The 27,731-nt window shown below is 41.1% G+C and overlaps 1 protein-coding gene across 2 annotated transcripts in view; it reads left to right on the forward strand.

Annotated features, from left to right (window-relative positions):
- Positions 1-27,731, forward strand: part of LOC149303184 (spectrin beta chain, non-erythrocytic 1-like) — a 63,524-nt gene that overhangs the window by 24,284 nt on the left and 11,509 nt on the right. For both annotated transcript variants that reach the window (XM_089481622.1, XM_089481623.1), the window contains exons 2-28: positions 2,926-3,077; positions 5,496-5,669; positions 5,993-6,084; positions 7,405-7,485; positions 7,751-7,866; positions 8,354-8,466; positions 8,674-8,861; positions 9,346-9,463; positions 9,791-9,949; positions 10,264-10,566; positions 11,533-11,686; positions 12,355-13,225; positions 13,352-13,489; positions 13,615-14,371; positions 14,482-14,684; positions 14,820-14,910; positions 15,311-15,457; positions 15,935-16,198; positions 17,534-17,758; positions 18,321-18,410; positions 21,712-21,990; positions 22,235-22,365; positions 22,557-22,761; positions 23,373-23,747; positions 24,994-25,238; positions 27,351-27,489; positions 27,594-27,678. In XM_089481622.1, the coding sequence (XP_089337748.1) occupies positions 2,926-3,077; positions 5,496-5,669; positions 5,993-6,084; positions 7,405-7,485; positions 7,751-7,866; positions 8,354-8,466; positions 8,674-8,861; positions 9,346-9,463; positions 9,791-9,949; positions 10,264-10,566; positions 11,533-11,686; positions 12,355-13,225; positions 13,352-13,489; positions 13,615-14,371; positions 14,482-14,684; positions 14,820-14,910; positions 15,311-15,457; positions 15,935-16,198; positions 17,534-17,758; positions 18,321-18,410; positions 21,712-21,990; positions 22,235-22,365; positions 22,557-22,761; positions 23,373-23,747; positions 24,994-25,238; positions 27,351-27,489; positions 27,594-27,678 (5,895 nt within the window). The remainder of the gene's footprint in view (positions 1-2,925; positions 3,078-5,495; positions 5,670-5,992; positions 6,085-7,404; positions 7,486-7,750; positions 7,867-8,353; positions 8,467-8,673; positions 8,862-9,345; positions 9,464-9,790; positions 9,950-10,263; positions 10,567-11,532; positions 11,687-12,354; positions 13,226-13,351; positions 13,490-13,614; positions 14,372-14,481; positions 14,685-14,819; positions 14,911-15,310; positions 15,458-15,934; positions 16,199-17,533; positions 17,759-18,320; positions 18,411-21,711; positions 21,991-22,234; positions 22,366-22,556; positions 22,762-23,372; positions 23,748-24,993; positions 25,239-27,350; positions 27,490-27,593; positions 27,679-27,731) is intronic.

The following is a 27,731-nucleotide window of genomic DNA, read 5'->3' on the forward strand; positions in this document are numbered from 1 at the left end:
GATTGGGCTACCTTCATTGGAAACCTTCGGTTTTGGTTTTCATTTTCTTTTCTTTTTTTAAATCATGGCGTAGTTCCTTAACAATTAAGTGATCATCGGTTTCACGTTTACTGTCATTTTGACTTTTTATTCTTCTTGCATTCGCTGTGGTTCATTACGGAGCTTAGTCATAGTGTTGCTGTATTTGCATACATTTTTGTGTGTTTGTCAGGTCTTTCTTGATGAAAGGTTAGGTATAAATGAATGAAGAGGACTTCCTTACATAGCTGTGAGGGAAAAAGCTGAGTAATATACACAGACTAGTGACACCGACTGTAAATGCCGTGATCAAAGCGTAGTCATCTTACTTTCGCTGTCTTGAGCAGACATGGCCAGTGGGGGATTCTAGACACCGTTTATAATACCAAAATAATGTTTATTGGCTCAGGCAGCCTTTGTAAGGATGTGCTTTTAAACTAAACTTCACTCCCCTCACTCCATATCACTCCCCTCATTGATATAATGAATGGGATGGAGGCAACTGGAGTTGTTAAGAGTTTTCCTTAACCAAAGAGCTGCCGTTTCCAGCCTCGTCTATGCTATAACAATCCTTGCCGCTGGTTATCAGAATATCATGTGCCGAACGCATCTCTTAGACGGCAAGTCGCTTGGGAGAGGAGCAAATGCATATGGCGGGGATTCTGCAGAATTTCCGAGGGGGGGGGGCGTGACATTTTGTAGCGAATATGTAGTAAATAGGATGGCTTTGTTGCAGAGATTGTCAGTGTAGTGGTTTCATGCACCTGTGCACTGAATCCGGTTTGCATATTTATCCTCTGAATCTTCCAACGTACGGCAAGCAGCTATTGTTTACTATTTTAACAAACACTTCCGGAGGACTTCAAGAGAATTTCACATCATTCGGAGTGAAACTTATTTTGTTTAGGTGGCAGTTTTCATCGCATCCTGTAATTGTGTATTTGTGTGATGAGGTTCTGTGTATGGCGGATTCTGCTGTTCATTCCCAGGTAGAAATGGGTTAATTACCCCTCTTTTTGCTCATCACAATTTTCAGGTCTGTTTTTCACAGTAGATTGTTTCATGCAAAATGCCCTTTGTCTTGTGTCAAGAGGATCTTGATGTATTTTGTGGAGCAAAAAAGAATATATGACCTGACAGTATATATGTAGCATGTAACGTGTATCTTTTAATGTTACACACTTAGACACATGGATATGATGCAAATATGGTGCACATTATACCCACATAATAAATGAAATAGCTCTGTGTGTACACAGATTATTGGCCTTGGATCACTTGATTGAGTTTATTTAACAGAATGTACGTTGCCTACAAGGCAGACTGCAACGCAGCGCAGAAACACAAACATCATGCGAAATACAGCGATAATATATCAGACATTTAGAATTTCCCAGGACGCAGAGGTATTGGCTTTGCATTAAGAGTAACACTTGAGGATGGGGGTATCAGGAGAAGCGAGAATACTCGAGACAATGATGGAGTAGTCTCTGAGCTGGCCAAGGATTAGCCTGCCTCGGATCACTCCCCACTCACTAATACCTGGGAGCTGCGGGGTATGTAGGGTCACTTAAACATTGTGGCCCATTGCTGCTACCGGAGCAGCCCACATCATACACTAGTTGGAGCCCAAGGGTGTTCAGCATGTGTGTGTAATCTGCACATTCTCTGCTGAATGTGTGGCTGAGAGTGGTTAGTGTGTGTTAAGTTTGCATCAATGTAGGGCGCTGGGACTGAACCTGGGTTCAGTTGGTCCCCCATAAGATGGTGCCCAATTTGGGGAGGGGTGGGAACATTTGTAAACACAATGGGTTAAATCTGCACTGTATGGGGTAATTAATTTCAGGCCCTGTTGCCACTTATTTCCTGGCTGAGTTAGAGCTCTTCGGATGAGGGCCCTTGGGATTATAAAGACAAGGTGCTGCCTTGGAAAGGCTGTCGTCTTGTGGAAAGTATTGTGTTGCTGCTCTAAGGCCAGAAGCATCTTTGTGCCAAGAACTGCTGTCACGTATGGCAAGTCTGCCTATGCTGCTTTCTTCATACTAACCTAACGCGTTCTTCCGTAAACACCGCATGACCTATATTGTCACCGGCTGTGTGTTGGCATGTTGGTATGTGAACAGTAAGCGAATTAAGTCAAGCAAGCAGTCTTTACTATTTCAATTATTTGATTATTTTAAAATGTCTGTGCCACGCACATGAGCCAGCGCTCTTCTATTGGGTACGCAAAGAGTTTGTACTAATCGGATAAGAAGGGACTTTTGGGCGTTGTATTCAGATTTAAGATATAATAAAGTTTTCAATAATGCGTAATTGAAATGGGGCCTGAATACCCATCGAATTGTCTTAAGGATGCCTGGGGGGGGGGGGGGCTTCCTTCCTAATGTTTCTTTAAGATAACAGAGAAATGAATCTATGGCACAGCCCTTCAGTCTATTTCCGCTTTCCATCGCTTTGTTGTCCGTCTGTCTTAACCCCTCGGAGGAGAGAGTTGGAGAAAATGTGTTAATTCCTTACCTGTACGTTCTGTGCCGCCAGTCTTAACCCCACTTTGTACCGTAGCATACCATCTACGGAAAATTACTTTGTAAGTTGCACGTTCTCACTGTACCTAATCTTTTCCGCCGTGTGATATGACGTTTGTGCAGCTCCCTTTATAGTTGATGTTATGTTATGTCAGGGCTTGACGAATCCCAGGAGCCGAGTAGCCATGGATCCTAGATTTTTAGATCTGGCTCGTAACAATGTGCCATTTTATAGTGATATGTTTGGATGAACTTCTTTCTAAAAAATATCAAACTGGCTCACAGGTTTCTCCAGCCCTGCATTTTGCGAATCATTGAGCGCTTTTCATTTGTGATGTTTTTAAATACATATTAATCACCATCTCTGTTTGTTTCTTTGCAGATGAACGTGAAGCTGTCCAGAAGAAGACTTTTACGAAATGGGTGAATTCACACCTGGCACGCGTGTCGTGCAGAATTACCGATCTATACACAGACCTTCGAGATGGGCGAATGCTTATCAAACTGCTGGAAGTTCTTTCCGGGGAAAGACTTGTAAGTACTCTTACCACACCAGTAATTGTAATTGTCTTCAGAAGAGCTTTGTGCATTACTTTTAGGCTTATGTGTTATCATGGTGTTATATATGCTAGAAGAAACTGCTTTTCTGGCACCTAGTCTTAATAGGCCTGATGCCCCCTGAGCCCAGCCACAAGGGTCCATGGACAGAATGTCAGGAGGCAGCCCCCATCTGAGTAACAATTGAGAGTATCACAGGTCATAAGTATGTTACAAGCCATTTAAAGTAGTTTACAGATCATCTTTAATAATGCTGAAAAGGCACATTTTAACAAATTTGGCGTCGTAACCTAACACCGCCTAAACTTCCTAAATAAGGCACAATGTTTGAAAATCACCGAACTGAGTTATGTAATGCACTTTATCCATGGGAAACAGTTTCTTCTACCTTCATACGTAGAATATAACACATGCTATTACATTGTAATTTATTTAGCAAAACTTTCCTTGTTTCAATGGTTGCCATAGGGTCACCATTCAACCTAAAGAGATTGTGAAGGACAGATCTTATCAGAGGGTGTTTCCTCTTACTTTTAAGGAAAATGTTTCTTATGGCATACATTACTTAACTCCACAGTTGTGTGCCGTTGATTCTCGGAAAACACGATCCGGCAAGTAAAACATTACACAGACGCATGGGAAACTACAGGTGGTTAAAGAAGCAGTTACATTGTATCTGGCGGTCCTCATAAGGGTGAAATGAAGGAAGAAAACTCTAGCATAGAAAGTTTAATGATTCTGCTTCACAATCTTTTCACTCTGGAGAGATACAGGGAGAGCAGGGCGCCATTTTTGCTTCTGTCCTCTGTAATGAAAGGAATAGGTGTGACTGTCCCTTTAAATTTGCAACTTAAACTCTAATCAAATCGTAGTCACTGAGTGAAGAATGCAAAGATCAAGTCAAGTTCCGAACGTTCATCGTTCTTGAATGTCTTTAAATGTTAGTTTTTATATAAGATGAACATATTTGCTCACTACTCCTTGTAGGGTCTTTCCAGGACTCTTATGAACACTGTTAAGAGGCTGAGTACTACGTATCTTAGCTCTATTACTGATATAAGGCTGTCCAAGGAGTCGGTGACAGAACATGAGAAGAATCGGTTACCATTCCTCTGCAATCTATCCATGCGGCAGTAGCTCACGTTTCTCCCTTCTTTCGCTATACCATTACATGTTTTATCCGACCACTTGGTCATTGGCTCTGCTTTATAATTCACCAACGCAGCACGGTCCGTGACACCATCACACATTCTTACGCTTCATATAACATTTGCTAGCCAATTAAATACTTGGTGAAAGTGAGGGTATATGATATTCTCGTTCCTACCTGATCTTACATGTTCTAATGACAGCCCCTGTCCATGGTGTTGGTCAGACACATGACCCCCTGCTACGAAAACACTTTACAGGTTTAATTGCGTGTATTGCGAAGTACTTTACTATGCGTTCTTTGTTAGCGAAGCTGTACTTTTACAATTTTTGGTGCATAAAATGATCCTTCCCCGGTTATCATTATGATTTTATTGCTGCCCGTTATTGTGAATGACTTGCCAATATCAAAACTACACAAGGTTTTTACACTGCAATGATTTCTAGTATGATACTGGGTTTCAGCACGTTCCGAAGCTTGCCATCTGCAGCCATTATACTTTCTCCATATTTGTTCCCAAATACTCCTATGATCTCTACCTTGGCTGCCCGTTCTTGTATTGGAGATCCCAAACACAATGCCTTTTCTACTATAGTGAAATAAAAAGGTTTATCCACCTAATCGTGCGTTCTTTGGATTTTATTTATAGTTTCACTTACATGTATTTTAAGGCTTTCATTTTAATGTAACCTTTAAAAGTGACTTACAATGACCTGTTCTTTATCTGATGGGCGTTATGACGTAGGAATCAGATAAGCTCACCGACTGACCTCCATGTTTTGTCACTATGTGATTTATGTATCTTGTGTGAAAGGGGCACGGGATTTTTGTCATGAGTTCTGGGTCAGCTGAGTTTGACATAAGACTTTTTTTCTCTTGCTGTGGTGTTTGCCCTGGTGTGTGGATCATTTATCTTGAGCAAATTTGCTAAAGATCATACATGCTGGAATACGTGTGTACAGTAATACACAGATGGTAAGATACAGCGATAGGGAACTGGAAGTAAATCATGAAACTGGAGTATTTGTCATTAAAACCAGCTTTTAAATGGACTTTATCCTGTCCAGTGGCTTGCCTCATCTACAAATAGCCCAACATGTTTTATTCTTACATTTTTGACACATATGGGTGATAAATCATGTATGGAATTTGCCTGAATGTTTGTTGAAGGATGTCTTAACATCCTGCCTATTGTTCTTTATAACTTAACATATATATTATTGGCATTTGTCTTCTGATTTTAGCCCAAACCCACCAAGGGAAGAATGCGTATACATTGTTTGGAGAATGTAGACAAAGCCCTGCAGTTCCTGAAAGAACAAAGAGTTCATCTGGAGAACATGGGATCTCATGACATTGTTGATGGAAATCACAGACTGATCCTGGGACTTATCTGGACAATCATTCTCAGATTCCAGGTACCTCTCACCCTGAGTAACGGAGCTTTTGTGTCTATGTCGATCGTGTACATGAAAACTAGGTTGCCAGAAATTGTCCTCTTCTTAAAATAAATAAATACATTTAAAAAAAAAATTCAATAAAAATAAACCCATTGACTGTGTTTATAAAATAGCGTTTGGGGACATTTCAATATCCCATTATCTTATTTCCTTATAAACATAGTTCCTGCTAAATTCACACATGCACCAACGTTTCAAATTGTTTTACTGCAGTATTCCATATATATATACGCTACATTTAACTGGAATGCCTTTATCTCACTCGTTATTTCTCATATTAGATTCAAGATATTAGCGTGGAAACCGAGGACAACAAGGAGAAAAAATCTGCAAAGGATGCGCTGCTTTTATGGTGCCAGATGAAGACAGCTGGGTGAGTTGGGATTAAAAGATTACCACAAAAGATCTGCTTACAGAGTTTTCACAGAAACAATTGTGCTCTCTCACATACATGTCCCACCGTAACTGGATTAGCCCACTGCACTTAACCGACTGCGTTCTTAAGAAAACAAGGACCGCGATAAATTAGAATAATCAATCTGTGAAGGCACACGTATAAAAATGGAAGCGTTCTCTTTAAGGGCTGTATTTTAGCCACATTTGCAGGAGGTACTGCTCAATAGATCATTCCTCTACCCCTTCGGTATACGGGTACAGATGGCTCCAGTGCAAAAACCAATGGTGCATTTGGATCAATGTATGTTACTCATACCCATGCTAGCCCATGCAATATGTATTCAAGGCAAACCGGACCGGGTATGGAAATCATTCCAACCTAGACTGAGTGGAAAACAAATTCTTTATTAAACATTATTATAGTTATAAATATCTGCATCATGAGCGTTTGGTTTTCAAAGTCCAGTAACTGCTCGCTAATGGGAGCTACAAATTTACTTCATTAAATATTATCGAATGAATTGCCTTGTGTGGAAGGGAATGCAGTAATACTGAATTCATACGACCTTCCTAAATAGGTCTTAATATCCAAACGCGAAGCAAACGGTTAAAATTTCAGCCATGCCTTCAACTTTTGCTCTGTGAATTGGCCCTTCCCCGGAGTGTCTGTAATATTTCCTAACAGCTGCCAGGGGCCAAGAAGTGATGTCAGAAAGACGTAGTAAGAATCTGTTTTAAAAACATCTGGCAGTTTAAAGCTCCAATACAGCACTTATTATCACATACATCAGTTGTTGTGGAATGTGGACATCCTCATGTAGGGTTTTCCAACATCATTTATATTAAACTGCGTATGAAAGGTTAGTGAGATGGCAAAACAAACCTCAACATCACCTGCCAATGTTAACAATGTAATTGGGTTCTATACCAATAATACCGAAGGGATTCAAATCACAATAGACGTTGATTAGATTAGAGTAAGCAGTTTGCCTGCGTGTCGTGTGCCTTCCTAAAGTTAAATTGCCCCTAAACTTTTTTTTTTCTTTATTTATCGATTATAAAGTTGTGACTCTGGGCACAGTAAAGATTGCCAATCAGCAATGGGAACTAACAAGGTATGGCCTGCCTAGTAAAAGCTTAGTTATGTTTGTCGAGAGTGGGCACTGGCTATATATTTTTTGCTAACAGAATTAGGTAAACTGGTCCCGGATTAGTTAAAATAATAAATGTCTATATCGTACGGTTAAATACAGCATTTCGTTGATTGCTGTTCCTTTGCAATTTTGTTGTGTTCCAGTTACCCGAATGTGAATATCCACAACTTCACCACGAGCTGGAGGGATGGCATGGCATTCAACGCACTCATCCATAAACACAGGTACGTACAGCGATCTCACATCCCCCTAACGTCATCTTATTTAAACTAAGCGCTAATACTGTTAATTATGCGCTAGGGGCATTCAGCAATAAACATTTGCCTTTTTTTATGGTCCCCTCTGTGTTATTAAGCTGAGGGATTCAGCTGCAGAGGTTGGGGACACCAGCAGCCTTCCCATTGAGATGTTCCACGGAGTTCTTACCATGCAGAGATTCCACTTTTAAAGTGTTCGCTTCTCACACTTGTTCTGTCCTTTTTACCATAGGCCGGACTTAATTGACTTTGATAAATTGAAGAAATCTAATGCACACTACAATCTGCAAAATGCTTTCAACCTGGCAGAGCAGCATCTTGGCCTTACTAAGCTTCTGGACCCCGAGGGTGAGTATGTAGCTCTGACACCATAGTACTGAATAGTTACACGCGGACTAACCTTATTTCGGCAACTTTACGCTTCCATCCGATTCGGTCTCATTTTGTGTCTTATTTGAGCAACAGGACATTGTAGGCCCTGGTTGTCGAGCCTCGTGAGAGCCTAGAGATCGAGGGTTCAGTAACAGACCTGGGATATTTTCAGTGCTGTACTCTAAAGAGTTTATATTTTTAGGAGTATTTCCGGGTAATCCTTACTCCCTTTGTACTATTAAAAAGGAATGAAGAAAAATAAATTGAGACAGACTTAATCCCCAAAGGCCCTCCAGCATAAAATCGCCTGTATGCTAGCAATGGAGAGTTAATGTACTTTGTCCCCACACATAGAAAAATGTAAACCTATATAAAATCCTTCTATAACTTAGGGAGCTTCTGTTATAATAAGCAATTCCATTGGTAAGTGGTTATTACATTGCTTCTTTATTCTGTCATGTAGATATCAGCGTGGATCACCCTGATGAGAAATCCATCATTACGTACGTTGTAACATATTACCACTACTTTTCTAAGATGAAGGCTCTGGCCGTGGAAGGCAAACGTATCGGAAAAGTAAGTTAACTAAACGCAATGATAAAGTAGTAATCTTGAAACATGTCCTCTCCGGCTGTTGTGTTCTGCTGTGTGTGCCACGTTGGGGTATGTGCCTGCAACAGTGTTGCCTCTGAAATCAACCATTTCAACAGGCAAGACTTTATGTGTAAATAATGTTCAGAATGAAACTGTAGATAATACTAATGATATGGCACGTCTTCACAGGTCCTGGACAATGCTATCGAAACTGAGAAAATGATTGAGAAGTATGAATCTCTGGCCTCTGACCTCCTGGAATGGATTGAACAAACCATAATTATCTTGAACAATCGGAAGTTTGCAAACTCCTTGGTCGGTGTGCAACAGCAGCTTCAGGCATTCAACACATATCGTACAGTGGAAAAGCCACCGAAGTAAGCGAGTATTGAAATAACTACAAGTTACCAAGCGTGTCCAGAAAATATAATATTTGTAATGCATTTTAGAGTCCATTTTCCATGGACCTGATGCATTTTATAAATGTGAGTTGGTGTAGGCATTCTTTACTTATTAGTGTTAGAAATGAGACCTCCTGAGAACGCAAGAAGAGTAAATAGGAAGCATACTCAGATTTATTTTATATTGTAAAGAGAATTAGCCAAAAAAGCAATTATTTTTTAAAATTGTGGGGCATATTTATTAATAAAACACATTTTCGCAGTGCTCATAGGGAACATTTCTGGTTAACATTTGACCTTGCCTTTTTACCATGGAGTCTTAACACCTAAGGCCCAAAGTAAAATTTTACAGCTGGGAAGTCTGTTCACCTGGTTGAAGTATTCATTTGAATTTATAATTGTGCAACGGCCCTCTTCAAGGTGTCTGTGTGCTTTCCTGAACGCTATGATGTCTTTCTAGGTTCACAGAGAAAGGAAATTTGGAAGTTCTGCTTTTCACCATTCAAAGTAAAATGAGGGCCAATAATCAGAAAGTGTACATGCCGAGGGAAGGCAAACTCATCTCAGACATCAACAAGGTAACTAATAGTATGTTGCTGTGTCCATTAATCCTCCAGGATCTTCCCGATAAACTGTTATTCACCCGTCCAGAATTACTTGATAACTTTTCAAAATCTGAGGTTCTTAAAGGAGCCACCAATGGGTTAGAGCGTTTTACCTGTGACTGCGTAACATGTTCCTGATTAAATTCTCTCTGAGGAACAGGTGGCATTGCTCAGTACGGCTTCTAATCGTACATAAGTCGGTGCGTAAGGTGACTTTTTCTTGTGCTGTCTAAAATGTAGCTTCCTTTTGGTTTATAGAAAGATTCTTAATAGGAAAAAAATCAAATTTTTTTTTGCCAGGCCTGGGAACGACTGGAAAAAGCTGAGCATGAGCGAGAACTGGCGCTCCGCAACGAGCTGATCAGACAGGAGAAACTGGAACAGCTAGCCCGCAGGTTTGATCGCAAGGCAGCTATGCGGGAGACCTGGCTCAGTGAAAATCAACGCTTGGTGTCCCAGGTATGACACAGGCTACCCACGTTAACTAGCCATCTTCCTGACACTGGTTAAAACTAACAAAGGTTATGAATTTTCCCATACATAACATACATTTCTCTTTACAAAAATATTTCTGTAAAACTATGGAAACTTTGATAATACTTATTTGTGTCTATACTCAACAAAGTATTTCCATGCTGAACTGAGTAGTGTGTGCACAAGTTTTTCTAAACCATAATACATCCTTCATCTTGAAATCCCCCAGGTTCTACCTGAAATATGCCCTCATCCGAGTTTATGTGGAGAATTTGATGTTTGACCTGCTTATGTTTCAGGATAACTTTGGATTTGACTTGCCGGCTGTTGAAGCAGCGACTAAGAAACACGAAGCCATTGAAACAGACATTGCAGCCTATGAAGAGCGTGTTCAGGCGGTAGTAGCCGTAGCAAGAGAACTGGAAGCTGAAAACTACCATGATATAAAACGCATCACTGCCCGCAAAGACAACGTAATCAGACTATGGGAGTATCTCCTTGAGCTGCTTCGTGCAAGACGACAGCGTCTGGAATTGAACCTTGGGCTGCAAAAAGTTTTCCAGGAAATGCTCTACATTATGGACTGGATGGACGAAATGAAGGTATGTCATAATAATAATAATAATGACATCATACGACGTTAGAATGTGTCATTGACACACCAAACGGGAGAACAAGCCTGGCAAGTTTCATTACCAAAATCAATGTTATGTCTGTATTATATAGAACAAGGTCATTGCGTACTATGGCTTTTCCAGTCTGACTCGCACATTAGCATTGCCAGGGGGTACACGCAACCTGTGGAAAGGACCACAAAAGGGAACACTGAAAGTTGACTATCTCTTATTTTCAATGTAAAAAAACGGTATGGCGTCGCAAGAAGGAAAACGGGAAAACTGAAACCGCCAGTGAGCCAAATCCCAGCAGGTCTGCAGAATGGGCTCTGAACTACTACTGATATCTGATCCTCTACTACCTATAGTTCCCCGCTGAGCATTGTGCAGATTGTCAGGTGTATAGTTCACCTGTTATTATGGACGTTAAAATAGTTAATTTAGATGGGAGTCTCTACTATCTTGGTTATATCTCCAGAATCCTTGTTGTTCACTAGTTGAGTAGATGCAAGCAGGTCCTGTAAGTTACTGCGAGCCTTCATCAATCTTGATGCCAACAAACTTACTTCTAGAAATGTGAGTCTGTAATTTAGAATGTACATACAGTTTCGTTTTCCTTACAAATGTCCCATTAATGCATTGTTTTCTGAAATGACGTACTAAAGGTTCTTGCGGTGACCCATGGGGGTCCAGTTAATGGGGTCAGACACACTGACACCTGCTTGAAAGGGATATTGGAGATGAGTAATTAGTAACACGTTACAGACTAACTGCTAAGACCTAACGATACACTTTAGTGTGCGGGTTCACAAGAAGCCAGTGCAAATTAAAAACCTTCAGAGTACCAGGTACTGAGATGTTTTTATTCATTCTTTTTTTTCTCAGTTACTACATGCGTTTTCAACACAACATTTCTGGCTTTGTGTTAATCTGATGTATTTTGTGTCATTTTAGGTGCTACTGTTGTCCCAAGATTATGGGAAACATTTGTTGGGAGTGGAGGACCTGTTGCAGAAACATGCCCTGGTGGAGGCAGACATTTCCATTCAGGCCGAGCGAGTGCGAGCAGTGAACGCCTCTGCCCAGAGATTTGCCGCAGGAGGGGACGGTAAAGTCTGTTTAATGTTTTATAGCAAACGCAGCATTCACGTTCGTGTATCATTTACACTGGGCAGATTGCTAAAGATTCTCAGCAGTGAGCTAGTTAAAGTCTGGGCACTATGCCTTTTGTGTTTGCAGCCAGGGCATAGCAGCCATGAGCAAATCTCCCGGCAACCTTTATAATCCTTTCTCTGAATATGTTAAATCTACCCACTTTCATGATCATCTTACAAAACTCAACAGAGATGTTGTCCCCTTGCTTATTCTTGCTTTGATTATTTTCCTTATTACCCGTAAACACGGCTCGGCAGACCCGGCTAGGGTTTGGGAGAATTTAGTCATCTGATACTAGGCCACTTATTCCATATTTTGGATTACTAAGAGGAAAAAACCACAGAACAAAAAACTAAACATTTTATTTATATAATATATAAACTATATAATGTTTTTATTTTATACTTGTCTTTTCTAACTGCCTGATAAATAATCACTTGCAATCACAGGCATAATGTATGTAGTCAGATTTGATTTGGGTTGAGAAATAAAATCTAAATTTAAGATTCTACAAAATTAACGGTTTTATAGAATCTTAGCCCTCCATTTCAAACAAACTTAATAAATGCGTCATGTAACAATCCACAAGTTTACATATTATGTTTTAAATTTTCTGCGCAGGTTATAAACCATGTGACCCTCAGGTTATCCGGGATCGAGTGGCTCATATGGAGTTTTGTTACCAAGAGTTATGCCAGTTGGCCGTTGAAAGAAGGTCGCGCCTGGAAGAGTCCAGACGCCTTTGGAAGTTTTTCTGGGAAATGGCAGAAGAGGAAGGGTGGATTAGGGAGAAGGAGCAGATATTGTCTTCCGATGACTATGGAAAGGACTTGACAAGTGTTGTCCGTCTGCTAAGCAAACATAAAGCATTTGAAGATGAAATGAGTGGACGCAGTGGTCACTTACTACAGACCATAAAAGAAGGCGAGGAGATGATTGCAGAAGAACATTTCGGATCTGAAAAAATAAAGGAGAGAGTTGTTGATATTCAGGAGCAATGGGCTAACCTTGAAAAGTTGTCTGCTATAAGGAAGAAGCGTCTGGAAGAAACATCCAGTTTCCATCAGTTTCAGGCGGATGCTGATGACATTGATGCCTGGATGGTAGACATTCTGAGGATTGTGTCAAGCAATGATGTTGGCCATGACGAATATTCCACTCAGTCCTTGGTGAAAAAGCACAAGGATGTTGCAGAAGAAATCGCAAATTACAGGTCCACTATTGATGCCCTCCATGAGCAGGCTGGGGCTCTACCAGAGGACCAGTTTGATTCTTCAGAAGTGCAGAGCAGGTTATCAGGAATGGAGGAACGGTACAAAGAGTTGGCAGAACTGTCACGGCTCCGGAAACAGGCCCTGCAGGATGCCCTTACGTTGTACAAGATGTTCAGTGAAGCAGATGCATGTGAACTCTGGATTGATGAGAAGGAGCAGTGGCTAAACAACATGCAAATCCCTGAGAAACTGGAAGATCTGGAGGTCATACAGCACAGGTGACCATCTTTTTTAAATGTTTGCTCATATATATATATATATATATATATATATATATATATATATATATATATATATATATATATATATAATACATTACTAACCTCAAACTGCTTTAATCTTAGATTTGAAAGTTTGGAGCCAGAAATGAACAATCAAGCATCAAGAGTGGCTGTTGTGAACCAAATTGCTCGTCAGCTGATTCATAGTGGACATCCAAGTGAGAGAGAAATCAAAGCACAGCAAGATAAGCTGAACACCAGGTTAGTTGAGAAGCCCATCATCTAAAACTGGAGGCTTTAATGTTTATTTTCTTTTGTTTGTGTTTCAATTAATCTTGATATGTGCAAATGTGAAATGTGACGTTGTTTTGTTTTTTTTTTTATAGATGGAGTCAATTTAGAGAGCTAGTTGACAGAACAAAGGATGCACTTAACTCCGCTCTGAGCATTCAGAACTACCATCTTGAGTGCAATGAGACCAAGTCCTGGATTAGAGAGAAGACAAAGGTGATTGAATCCACGCAGGAGCTGGGCAATGACCTTGCTGGAGTCATGGCTCTCCAGAGGAAGTTGACTGGTATGGAACGGGACCTGGCTGCCATTGAGGCTAAATTAACTGATCTTCAGAAAGAGGCAGAGAAACTGGAAGCTGAACACCCTGACCAGGCTCAGGCAATATTGGACAGACTCGCCGAAATTAACGATGTTTGGGAAGAAATGAAAACCACTCTGAAGACCAGAGAAGAGTCTTTAGGAGAAGCCAGCAAGCTACAGCAGTTCTTGCGCGAGTTAGATGACTTCCAGTCTTGGCTGTCCAGAACCCAAACTGCTATTGCCTCAGAAGATATGCCAAACACGTTGGCTGAGGCTGAAAAGCTGCTTACTCAGCATGAAAGCATTAAAAATGAAATTTACAATTACGAGGAGGATTACCAGAAAATGAGGGACATGGGGGAGATGGTAACACAAGGGCAAACAGATGCACAGTACATGTTCTTACATCAGCGTCTCCAGGCTCTTGATACCGGATGGAATGAGCTTCACAAAATGTGGGAGAACAGGCAAAACCTTCTGTCTCAGTCCCACGCTTATCAGCTGTTCCTGAGAGATACAAAGCAGGCAGAAGCATTTCTTAATAACCAGGTACAGTGTTTTGCTGTCACCAGAACTCATGAAACTACTGTTTTAATGTGGTTTGTTTTTTTTTTTACTATTTTTTTATGTACTATTTTTTTTTCCTTTTGCTAATGCAGGAATATGTCCTGGCACATACCGAAATGCCCAATAACCTGGAAGCCGCAGAAGCGGCCATCAAGAAGCAGGAAGATTTCATGACCACAATGGATGCCAGTGAGGAGAAAATCAAGGCTGTAGTAGAAACTGGGAGACGTCTGGTCAAAGACGGCAACATCAACTCTGACAGGATTCAAGAGAAAGTCGATTCAATTGATGACAGGTCCGTGTTTAAGAAAAGCAGTTTAAATGAATGCATTCATTTTCACGGGCGGCATTCCTTTTAGTTTTATGTTGTAAGGTATGCAAAACAATTTGGTGATGATCATGCCTGTTTTTGCTCATGTTTCCTGTACAGACATAGAAGAAATCGAGAGGCAGCAAATGATCTCTTGATGCGGCTGAAGGATAACCAAGAGATGCAAAAGTTTCTCCAGGATTTCCAGGAGGTAGGTGACCGCTGGATCAATAAATGCACGTATCAGACCTATGTGGCCATAGACTATGTAAATTCCACAGATGTTGCTATTAGAGATTTGTGAGAATAACATTGATAGGACATCACGTTTCTATTAAACACCATATGACAGCATCTGTTCATTTACAGGATTTCTTAAAGCCCCTATCTTGCTATTGAATGCCCCTGCCATCAAGGTTATGCGTATAATATATATATATATACGCTGCTAGATCACCCCGTGGCAAGGTTTAGCCTGTTTGGTAATTACTATATGCTTTTGGGTACAGACAGCCAATGTGCACAAGTTATTTCACTAGATCAGCACTTTGTCGTTTAATACAGTACTGTTTTTGATTTGTGAATAATTACATGTTTTCTGTACCTCCCAGCTCTCTCTGTGGATTAACGAGAAGATGCTCACGGCCCGTGATATGTCCTATGATGAAGCCAGGAATCTGCACAGCAAGTGGCTGAAACACCAGGCGTTCATGGCAGAACTGGCATCCAATAAGGAGTGGCTGGACAAAATTGAAAAGGTACAATCATTTTTATTTTGAATGTATTTGTAATATCAGACACCCCTTTACACATAATTTATGATGTATTGAGCTTCCCTGCCAAGTTCTGATGGCAGAGGGTTACTCCATTTGTGTTAATTGGAAAAAAATTACTTAAGGGAACAATTAAGCAAACTTTACTTATCTGGTAAAGCTTGCACATTTGTTTGCACTTTATGTACCAGGCTCGCTTCCTCCTGCACCCCTTATTCCTGTTCTTTAGCGCAGCGTCTGTTTCAGACAATGTAAGAGCAGAAAAAAAAAAATAACCATACTGCCCCTATAATGTGAGTTTGTTTTACAAAATGCATAAACCATCTCTATTTGCAGGTTTCTAAAAGGTTTTATTAGACTCATATTTCGGGTTATTTCTGGTTTTCGGATGACCAGGGCATCTCAACTTAGTGTGTCTGTGGCTGGTATTTGGTTGTGAAACTTGAATTTACTATTTTGTAGGAAGGAAACCAGCTCATTGCAGAGAAGCCAGAAACCGAGGTCGTCGTGAAGGAGAAGATGACAGCCTTACATAAAATGTGGGAAGAGTTGGAGTCTACGACACAGATGAAAGCCCAGAGGCTTTTCGATGCCAACAAAGCTGAACTTTTCACCCAGAGCTGTGCAGATTTGGACAAGTGGCTCCACGGTTTGGAAAGTCAGATTCAGTCAGACGACTATGGGAAGGACCTCACCAGCGTGAATATCCTTCTGAAAAAGCAGCAGGTAAACGGATCAACGTGGTGCCTCTGTGCATGGGACACTTTGACGTAACAGAATGAAGGGTTTGGCCGCCTAATGTTAGCCCGCAGTCACTGAATCTCTCCGCTAATCGTTTTCTTTAAAAATACATTGTTTTGTGTTACTGGTTTTGCTCAGGAAAGCTACGTAATAAGCCTGGTATGAATCCGAGCATGGAATCAGTAGAGAGGTGAAGTCTAATATCACGTATAGAATGGACTTTTGGTTGCAGGCATGGCCAGTTATGGCAATTCCCTTTTATCTGAGCTATTTATCACAGCCACAGACTATACAGACTATTGTCACAAAACAAAGCATGGGAATGGATGGACGTTTTTTAAAGAAGCAAACGATTAACACTTAATAATCTGCAATGAAGGGAAAACCTTCTTGCCTTATCTTAATTTCTGAATTCTAGTAGTGTGTCTGTACGCACAGACTTCTATAAATATCTTGTCGCAAATAGAATGGTTTGTCTACTTGTCTAAAACTAAAGCCGTTGAAAGCCAAACATTGAAGGAGTCTTTGATTTTTTTTTTTTTTTTTTTTGGCCAAAAATGTTCTGTAAGGAGGTAAAATGACTTGACTTGAGCTCATTAGCGCTTTCATAGATGTATAAAACAAGGAACAAAAGGGGGAATGAGTACAAAACCCTGGGCCCCCACACCGCCCCCTTCCCTTCCATTAAGCTCCAAAAAGCTTCTGTTTGCAAATTTATTGTTACAGTCCAGACAGCTTTGTGGAATGCGATCTCTGAAATGTCAGATATGGAAGGCCAGTGAAGAGAGGTTACTGTATTCCACGTTCTGGAAATAAGCCTGTTGGAAAATACAATTGTTGTAGATATTTCTCTCTTTGGCAAAATCTTATGGGTTTTTTTTCCCAATCTGAGCCAGAATTGTGCAACAGAAAAAAAGGCTTCTGGAGTCAATGTCCTCAAGGGGACACCGAGGCTCTGTGTGACATTGAAAGCTTGTGAGCAAATCCATGAAGGGTTCTACTGATGTAGATAAGCATCGCAACATGCCAGCTGCCTATTTCTTTCCCAGTGCAAAATCCAGTGGCATGCGTATATCTTAAGGTTTCCTTTAATTTTTAGTACCTTTGAGGGGTATTTAATGTTAATCATCTTTAATTGTCTTTGAATGAGAGCTACAGCATCCCCATCATGAAATCTGTGTCTGCCCTTATCAGCAGGGGCCATTAGCCACGTATTGTGTGCAGTGAGTGTGATCAGGTGCAGAAGACCACGTTGTAGCCTAGGAAACGTCATTTAATCAGGCCGGATTGCGTTTGATTACAAATACCTGTTTCTTATAGATGCTGGAGAACCAGATGGATGTGCGCAAGAAGGAGGTAGAAGAGCTACGAAGCCAAGCTCAGGCACTGAGTCAGGAGGGAAAGAGCCCAGACGAAGTGGATGGCAAGCGTGTGGTGGTGGAGCATAGATTCATGGAACTGCTAGCCCCCCTGAATGAGAGGAAGAAGTACCTGCTGGCTTCCAAAGAAATTCACCAGTTTAACCGGGATGTGGAAGATGAAATTGTAAGATTATTATATGCACAGCATGCGCAATTCACATTCAAATGTTATACACAGATCTTGCATTTAGTTCAAAATAGAAACATAGCGTTTGGCAGCCGACAACCATTAACCCTGTCTAGTCTCTCAATCCTTGAGCCTTTGTCTTCTCTTAGATTTAGAATAGACATATGCCTCTCCCAAGCATGTTTAAATTCCTTTATTCTGTTTTTCTTCCTGGGTGTATAGGTTGTTGATAGTTCGAAGAAAATATTGTGTGTGTAGAATGGGATAAAGTGCTTTTCTTACCAAAAATCTTCTTATGACATAGCCTTCCTGAATTGTGCCCCCCCTCCTAATTTTTACAAACCGAGGTAAACATTGTTTTGTTTATCTGCCTTTACTGAGATGTTGCCAAGTATGATAACTACTGTTATTTCATTCATAATTACTTGGAGATGGAAGGTTGGGTTAAGTCCAAATGAAACTTTGCTTTTGGCCCCGGTCCAGTAATTGATGCTGTTTGGTAAGATAATTAGCTGTGTGCAGCGATGGCTTAGAAATGTCTCTGTCTTTGCATTTTCAGCTCTGGGTTGAAGAGAGAATGCCTATTGCTACATCAACCGACCACGGACACAACCTCCAGACTGTACAGCTGTTGATAAAGAAAAACCAGGTTTGTGGCTTATTACTGTGTCATGCAGCAGTTAAAGTGTTAATGTTCCACCGTGTTCTTCTCAACACAAGACTTTGGAGTTTAGGGCTTAAGGACCCGGCAAAAATAGGATGTTTCCTTTTATACCACATTATCAATAGAACAGAGTGCCTTTATTTTCATACATTTTGTGTATTCCACTTCTCCTTTAACCCCTTCGCGACCTTTGCCGGTTCAGGACCGTCATAACAAGAAGGTCACTAAATGACCTTTGACGGTCCTGAACCGTCAAAAAATTAAATAAGCTTAGAAAGTGATCAAGGATCACTTTCTTCGCTTAAACAGCCTTGCTGCAATGCCTCGATGTCGAGGCATTCAGCAAGGCCGAGATCGGCATCGGGGGCCATGTATGGCCCCTCCCCGGGGCGTCAACAGCCGCCATACATTGTATGGCGGCGGACGCCCGTTTTAAAAGCGTTTAGGAGGCGATCAACGATCGCCTCCTAAACTTAAATGGTGTCGCTGGAATGCCTCGATCAGGAGGCATCCAGCGACACCAAACACTTACCTCTGGGTGGGCTGTGTCCGCTCCGGAGAGCGGTCACAGCCGCCGCTGCCGGTGATCTTCGCCATCAAGCAAGATGGCGGCGGCCCGGGAAATAAAACAATAAAGACGAAAAAGTTCGCTAGAGGGTCTCCAGACCCTCTAGAGAACTGGCTCCACTTGCTGGTTGAATACAGGTACTGCATTCAACCATGCAAGTCAATGGAGCCCAGCTTTCTAATCACTATGTGATTAGTAAAATATTCAAAAAAAAATAAAAATAAATAAAAAATGGAAAAAAAAAATAAAAAAAAATGTGCTAACATTTAAAAATAATTATGCAGTGATGTCACTAGATGAACCATCCAGTACCAGCAAAATGTGTAAAAAAAAATATAAAAAAAGTATTAAAAAAATAAAATAAAATTAAAAAATAAAGTTTATTATTTTGAGCAAGTGCTAAAATTTCTAAAAAATCTCAACAAAGAGTTAAAATAAAAGCACTTCAAATACCCAAGGGGTGTCTAATATATAAAAAAAATGGCTGATGGGGTAAATTGGAGTGGCCTAGCTCAAAGATAGGGCATAGGTACAGACTGACCAAAATGGAGAAAAAAAGCGCACTTCCCAAATGTGGCATTTTAAATCTGAAACAACCCGACAAACCCATGCATGTCGGGTATCACTGCACTCAGGAGATGTTCCTGAACACATATTGGGGTGTTGTTTGACAGTGACATATACCAGCACCTGTATATCTATAACTAAAGTACAATTTGTGTGGAAAAAAAAAATAAAAAAAATTACTATTACAAAGTTTGACAAAGTGTAGTTGTATAATTGGTGCATGGAAAGGGTTAAAATAACAGCATTTGGAATACCCTGGGGTGTCTAGTTTTCAAAAATATATGGTTTGAATGGGTTAAATTGAGTTAACCGGCTTCAAAGATGTTCCAAAGAGGAGATGGAGGCAGACTGACCAGATTTGTTAAAAAAAGATTTGGAAATCATAAAACGCTGTTTGTACTTATTGCCCTATAACTTACAAAAAACAGCAAAAAAACATAAAAACATTGGGTATTTCTAAACTCAGGACAAGTAGTAGAATCTATTTAGCTAGTTTTTTTACTTGCTTTTTTAGGTGAGTAAAAGATTTTTCAAGTAAAAGTCATAAAATGTGTTTTTTTTTCAATTTTTCACCATGTTTTTTTAATTTTTTTTATAGTAAATAAGATGATACGATCAAAATAATGGTATCTGAAGAAAGCCCATCTTGTCCTGAAAAAAACAATATATAACTTATGTGGGTACACTAAATGGGTGAGGAGAAAATTACAGCTGAACACAAGCACCACAAAAGTATTAAAACAGCCTCGGTCCCACAGGGTACAAAACGAAAAATGAGCCCGGTCCTTAAGGGGTTAAGATCCAAGCCTATGTCGCTCTCACCAAGATTGGCGCCTTCTCGGTGCGAGTGATGGGTCTCTTCACTCATTCCAAACCAGCTAGCGTACCCCAGTATGCCTCTTACACCTGTTCACTAGGACCCCCATTCTCCTCAATAGGAGTAGCTGCAGTGAGATGTATGCTGTCTGAAGATATGCGATCGATTGCTACTAAACACATGCTTAGCGTGTTTACATACTAATGCTTTCTGGTTTCAGTATTGGCCGCTAGGGAGGGCATTCACGTATATGCGCACAATAGGTTTCAATACGCAATAAAAATATCAAGACTTCCTTTAAACAAGTGTTGCTCAATAAAACATGCAGGCTGTTTTAATGTTTTTATATCACTTTTACACCATGGAAAGATATGGAGCTGTGTATGTGAAGCTCCGGTAATCTCCTTCACGATACTGGAGTAAACCCGTAGGAGTGTAACACAGGCAATGTTCTCTTGGAAAATGGGGTACAAGTAAAATAAATTAGTTTTTCAAACTGCAAATTTTAACAGACGTTTATTTTTAGATTTTATTTTGCGTATAAAGTATATATTGTCATTTATGTCTTAAAGTGTATATTCATCAGGTTAAATGTTATTTTATTCCTGCTGCTATATCTGGCAGGAACCCATTGTAACATTATGACCGTTGTATATATGTATTACATTTTCTGGTCTTGGGCTACAACACAGCAAAGGAATGCGATTAGCGTAATTTCCTTCCTTGCTACACCCAAAAAGTAAACAGTGAGAGGGTTATAGAGTACAAGTTATGCTTGAAAACGAAGACGGCTGGTTTCCTCTCCCAGAAATGTTCTGCAGTCTTTTCTTTTGGTCATTTTCTACGTTTCTAACTAATGAAAAACATACTCTGCTTTACGGATAAATAATCCCCAAGGTTTGCCTCTCTAATCCACAACCGTCCTGGACGTCACTACTTTATATTATCATAAAAATTCTTGGTGACCTTAAAAATGTGCAATTTCTCCACCTTGGAGATTTGGTTACCGAGTTGACGTAAAATTCACACGTTACAGTTGAGTAAAAGAACGCTGTGTGAAATGCAATCAATTAGAAATCTACAGAAAATCACAAGTGCTGTAGGAGAGAAGTACCAGAAACACACACAGGTCTTCTGTTTTACTGATATGAGAAATGTTGATACTTAATTGATAATACAACAAAAGGAGTTTACGACTTAATGCCTGTTTTGCTTTATTCTGTATTATTATGGGGGGGGGGGGGATTGATTGTATCAGATCCCAACTGACCACTGGGCACAGCGCCTCCAACTCTTCTCAGACGGTCAATCGAGGATTTTTCTGTTTAATGCAGACCCTTCAGAAGGAGATCCAGGGCCACCAGCACCGCAATGATGATATTTTCGAGAGGAGCCAAAAGATTTTGGAAGATGGAAGCCTCAATGCAGAACCAATTAAGCAGAGGCTGGCAGATCTCCAGGCTCTATGGAACCTCTTAATCGAAGAGACAGAGAAGAGGCATAAGAGGCTAGAGGAAGCCCACAAAGCCCAGCAGTATTACTTTGATGCTGCTGAAGCTGAAGCCTGGATGAGCGAGCAGGAGCTGTACATGATGTCTGAGGAGAAGGCTAAGGTGATGGAAACGTTATTTTAATATATGCATGCTATGGTGTAACCTTTTTAGCCCCACAGGGAAACCAGGGTCCTTAGAGGTTAAATGGCAATTGGCCATACAGTTTGGAGTTCTTGGAGATCTATATCTAAAAAAAAAAAAAATAAAAGATCTAAAAATCTATATAAATATTAAGGGAGAAATTATTTCACTGGAATACGAATTGAAAATGTACGCATGACGTTTGACTGTCGTTAACTTTCAGGATGAGCAGAGTGCAGTTTCTATGCTGAAAAAGCATCAGATTCTGGAACAGGCGGTGGAGGACTACGCAGAAACCGTGCACCAGCTTTCCAAAACCAGCAGGGCACTGGTGGCAGATGGTCATCCAGAGAGGTGTGTGCTCATTACAGTCTATTCACTGAGTTACAAAATGCCTGTTTTTCCATGTTTGTAGACAGACACATTAAGCAAAAAACGTTACGTTGTACATTATCACCGAGTAGATTTCCCCATGCCATTTATATACATTGCCTACCTTAATTTATTGGGATTCCTAATGATTTCAATCCTTTGCCCTTTTGCAGTGAACGCATCAGTATGCGCCAGTCCAAAGTTGATAAGCTGTACGCGGGTCTGAAGGATCTTTCTGAAGAGAGAAGAGGAAAACTAGACGAACGACACAGGCTTTTCCAGCTGAACCGCGAGGTCGATGACTTAGAGCAATGGATCGCTGAGAGAGAAGTGGTGGCAGGATCGCATGAGCTCGGGCAGGATTATGAGCATGTTACAGTAAGTTGCACAGAAGTTCATACTCCTGTATACCGGAGAGACTGTCATAGGAGTGTGTTATGTCATGGAGATTTGTCAATTTGGATTTGTTTGGCCGAATTGCACCTTTGTTTAGTTTCTGAATATGTGATTCGTTAATTAGGCCTCTCCAGCTCGTTCTGTGAGGCTCCTCTGTCTGACATTGTTTTAAAATGCTGTAAATTGCCAATTCACTTGACTATATAAGCGATGATGTAAATTAACACTCTCGCTGTTTGTTTCCGAGGCAGACTGAGCAGATACTGCATGCCTTCTGAGTGGACCCTCACGTAGTCTGTGATTTGTGCCTGTGATTGGCTGGCGCTCTGCTGCGCTGACCAATCACAGCATGCTTTCTGAATGATTCTGGTTTTAGATTTTCAGACTTTTTGGTAGATCTAATGAGCAGAATATGACACCGTATAATAAGGCTGACCCTATACTTTTTATATGATGATTGTAATATATTTTCTCCTCTTTTGTACTTCTTTTAGTATTGTCTTTTCAGAAGCATCTGCAAAAATTTTATGAAATTATTTAAATGATGATGAAGCACCTGTATCATTCTCTTTTTAAATGTGTTCATTTTACAGATGCTACAAGAAAGGTTCCGAGAGTTTGCACGTGACACTGGCCATATTGGCCAGGAGAGGGTGGACGCGGTCAACCACATGGCGGACGATCTTATTAATTCTGGACATTCGGATGCAGCTACCATTGCCGAATGGAAGGATGGTCTCAATGAGGCGTGGGCCGACCTGCTGGAACTGATTGACACAAGAACACAGATATTGGCTGCCTCTTACGAACTGCACAAATTCTACCACGACGCAAAGGAGGTCTTTGGACGCATTCAAGATAAACATAAGAAACTTCCAGAAGAGCTGGGCCGAGATCAGAACACCGTGGAAACACTACAGAGGATGCATACTACATTTGAACATGACATTCAAGCGCTTGGCACACAGGTAGGCGCTTACAATTGTGGCTCACTGACATGCCTTCCATACGTTGTATATTGGAAGTATTAATCACTTGGTACTAAACTACCATACGGATTGTTCTATTGTGAGTCTTTGATGCAGTATTATATCGGTGCAAACATTATTTTTGTGAAGGATGGTAGCAGCTGTTTCCCTCCCGTGTGCCTTACTTTGCCTAGAAAGTTCTATGATTACATCCTTTTATATGTTGAGCATAATCTCTTGAGATCGGACTCAAAGACAAACCCTAAAATACAGTAACACTCAGTGTCTGATACATGGAGATTGTGTAAAGATCTTCTTTTTGTTACATTGAAAGCTTCGATGGTGTGATTTCTTACCAAAGTAATAATATCTTACACGGCATCAGTAGCTTTCTGAGATATTAAATCCTATTGGTCTTAATAACCGACTCCCCGGTGGGAACTACACACACCAAACACTTTAGAACGTGTAAGAACACTGCATGATACGGTACTTAATAATAAGTTGTTTCCACGCGGAAACTGTTTTTCCATTTTAGTCGATAATTAATCATAATATGTCTGACATATTTTAGACTGGGCGTGTTTTTAGAAAATGTCTTTTCCTTTTGATGTGGTAAATGGATAGGCAACAACTTGTCTGAGAGGAAGCATCAATTTTCATTTTAGCTTAAAATTCCAAATAATTGGTAGAGGTCAAAATAAGTCAGTAACTGTTGCGAATGAATAATTTTTTTTCAGTAAGTCATGACTAAGCAGGTTAAGTGTTTTATAATTTGAATATGTCATAGAACACTTCATCTTTAAATCAGCAGGGTTATGAACACCTTAAAGCCAACTGTTAATAACCCACAAAAAATGCTTTTATCATTCTTTTCTCAACATCTGTATGATTATTTTTCCCGGTTATCTGATTTCTTCTCTGTTGTTAAATCATATTAAGAGGTTGGTGAGGAGAAGGAAGAGAAGTTTAGGACAGGAGATTGATCTGGGAATGCTGAGTTCATCTCACGTAATGTTTCCTAAACAATTACAGCATCTCTAAAAGAAAACTCCCGGGCAAAATGTAGTTTGAATTAATAAATCCAGTTGTGCAAAAATTGTGATTGACATTTAAAGGTATGGTACTACTTGGGGTCAATGATCAGAGTGGTAAAACACACAATTCTCTCGGGGTAGAATGCATGTACTATTTAGCAAAGTGACTGCTATGCTTTAAGGCCTGTATGATCTTTGTGTTTCTTTAGGTCAGGCAGCTCCAGGAAGATGCAGCCAGATTGCAAGCCGCGTATGCAGGTGATAAAGCAGATGATATACAAAAGAGAGAGAGCGAGGTCCTGGAGGCCTGGAAAGCTTTGCTGGATGCCTGTGAGGGACGTAGGCTGCGGCTGGTGGACACGGGGGACAAGTTCCGATTTTTCAGCATGGTGCGAGACCTTATGCTCTGGATGGAAGAAGTTATCCGGCACATCGAAGCCCAGGAGAAGCCAAGGTACTGTTGTGATGATAGGTTATTGTGATTTACTATGGGGAGTCTGTAGGGTGAATTCATTACAACCTTCCTTGTAAAATATTTGACCAGATTGTTACGAAGGATAGAATCCACAATCATGTTTTAGGTATCCAGTTTTGCAGTATAATGAAACAGATTGGTATGTTAGAGCAACAAGTATGCAAACCGAGGGACAATGCCCCATAGCAGACGCGTGCCGACGTTCTCTCTTGTTGGTATGTAAGCCGCACAGGAGGCCTGCAGGTCCGTGAGCTTTTGCAAACAGGTCCGGTGAACTAGTAATGGCTGCCTTTATCACCCCACCCCCCAGGGAGCCGGTTCTAGGAAATTTATTTTTGTTAAATAGATGCCCAGTTTTTGTATACTTTTAGTCTACGGTTTTAGGATTCCTGCTGTGTATGTTTATTATCGCTTCTTTGATGCTTCGTGTCTTGGAGTTTTTGATGGCCTTAGAAGAAAACGCCATTGAAAAATCATTGAGTTACGGTATAACGCAACTAAAAGATACGAAGGACAGTTACTACTAGGGCTGCAACTAACGATTATTTTAATAATCGATTAGTTGGCCGATTATTTTTTCGATTAATCGATTAATCGGATAAAATAAAACAATATGCAAATTTTTTGTTTATTTAAAATAATTTAATGAACTGGATGTTAAAAAACAACTTAAAATTTACATTAACATTCTTATTTTGTTATGATGTAATAAAAAAACAATATTTTCAAAGTACAAAAACCCAAACACAATATTTATGAAACAAAATAACCCCAAACATTCTGAAAAGAGGTGGACTATTACTGTTCAAGAAACTTTGCCCTGGCACTTTGCACCCAGCCCTGGCACTTTGCACCCAGCCCTGGCACTTTGCACCCAGCCCTCAGCACTTTGCACCCAGCCCTCAGCACTTTGCACCCAGCCCTCAGCACTTTGCACCCAGCCCTCAGCACTTTGCACCCAGCCCTCAGCACTTTGCCCCAGCCCTGGCACTTTGCCCCAGCCCTGGCACTTTGCCCCAGCCCTGGCACTTTGCCCCAGCCCTGGCACTTTGCCCCAGCCCTGGCACTTTGCACCCAGCCCTGGCACTTTGCACCCAGCACTTTGCACCCAGCACTTTGCACCCAGCACTTTGCACCCAGCCCTGGCACTTTGCACCCAGCACTTTGCACTGTGCCCCTGCACCCAGTCTCCAACTCTGCCCTGCACCCAGCCCTGCCCCCACACTCACACCCTGCACCCACACTCACACCCTGCACCCACACTCACACCCTGCATCCCCATCCCCACTCTGCCCTGCACCCCCACCCCCACTCTGCCCTGCACCCAGTCTCCTGCCCTGCCCCCACACTCACACCCTGCCCTGCATCCCCACCCCCACTCTGCCCTGCACTCGGTCTCCTACCCTGGCCTGCCCCCCCACCCTGCCCTGCATCCCCTGAAACCCCACCCCCACCCCCGCGGATCGCTCTGTGCGAATGGAGCCACTCGCACAGAGCGATTCGCACAGACATGAAGAATACTTACCTCCGGAACGCGTCACATCCGTCACGCAACTAAAAGAAGGCGGAGAGTGTAGCGGAAGAGGGGAACGCTCGCGGAGGTAAGTAAAAGGAGCCGAGTGCTCCAACAACGAATCGATCACTCGATTAATCGATAACGGAAATCGTCGACAACGATTTCCGTTATCGATTATTATCGATTTTATCGATTCGTTCTTTCAGCCCTAGTTACTACTTGGCTGCCAAAATGAGATGATACGGGGCCAGTACCAAATTTTGGACTGAAGGGCAGTGTTTGCATTGTCTGGATCGTGCATCTCTGCAATGATTTTTGGGGAATGTGTGTCCAATAAGTGAAAAGTCTGGGTCATCTGGCTGGCCAAGGGTTGGCAGCCCTCCCCGGATTACCCATTACAGTGTTTACTGATAGAATCAGCTGAGTGCCCTGTGTACCTGTACGCTCTCCCTGCTGCAGAAAGAATATAATAGGATTAAACACATATACATTTTACATACATTTATCTGAGCGCTGTGTACTCATCAGACAAAAGAAGGAATGTTATCACTCATAGAGTATTTTTTATTTTATAGGGATGTTTCATCAGTAGAATTGCTAATGAATAATCACCAGGGCGTTAAAGCTGAAATCGATGCCCGTAATGACAGTTTCACCACCTGTATTGAGCTTGGGAAATCTCTTTTGGCGAGGAAGCACTACGCATCCGAAGAGGTAAAACACCGGTTACTCTCCGTTGTTTCATGCAAGCCGCTGCTGTGCTGCCAAACGCCGGTTTGATTGTGTTTCTCATATCTTTTTTTGTCATTGAAATACAGATAAAGGAGAAATTGCTGCAGTTGACGGAGAAGAGAAAAGAGATGATTGACAAGTGGGAGGACAGATGGGAATGGTTGAGACTGAGTAAGTATAGGCCGTGGTATTGTTTGCACGTCAAAACAGTTCTATGGGCCGGT

The sequence above is a fragment of the Sceloporus occidentalis genome, unplaced genomic scaffold (assembly GCF_023333645.1).
Source record: "Sceloporus occidentalis isolate IW3139 unplaced genomic scaffold, rSceOcc1.0.p SCAF_15, whole genome shotgun sequence".
NCBI lineage: Eukaryota > Metazoa > Chordata > Lepidosauria > Squamata > Phrynosomatidae > Sceloporus > Sceloporus occidentalis.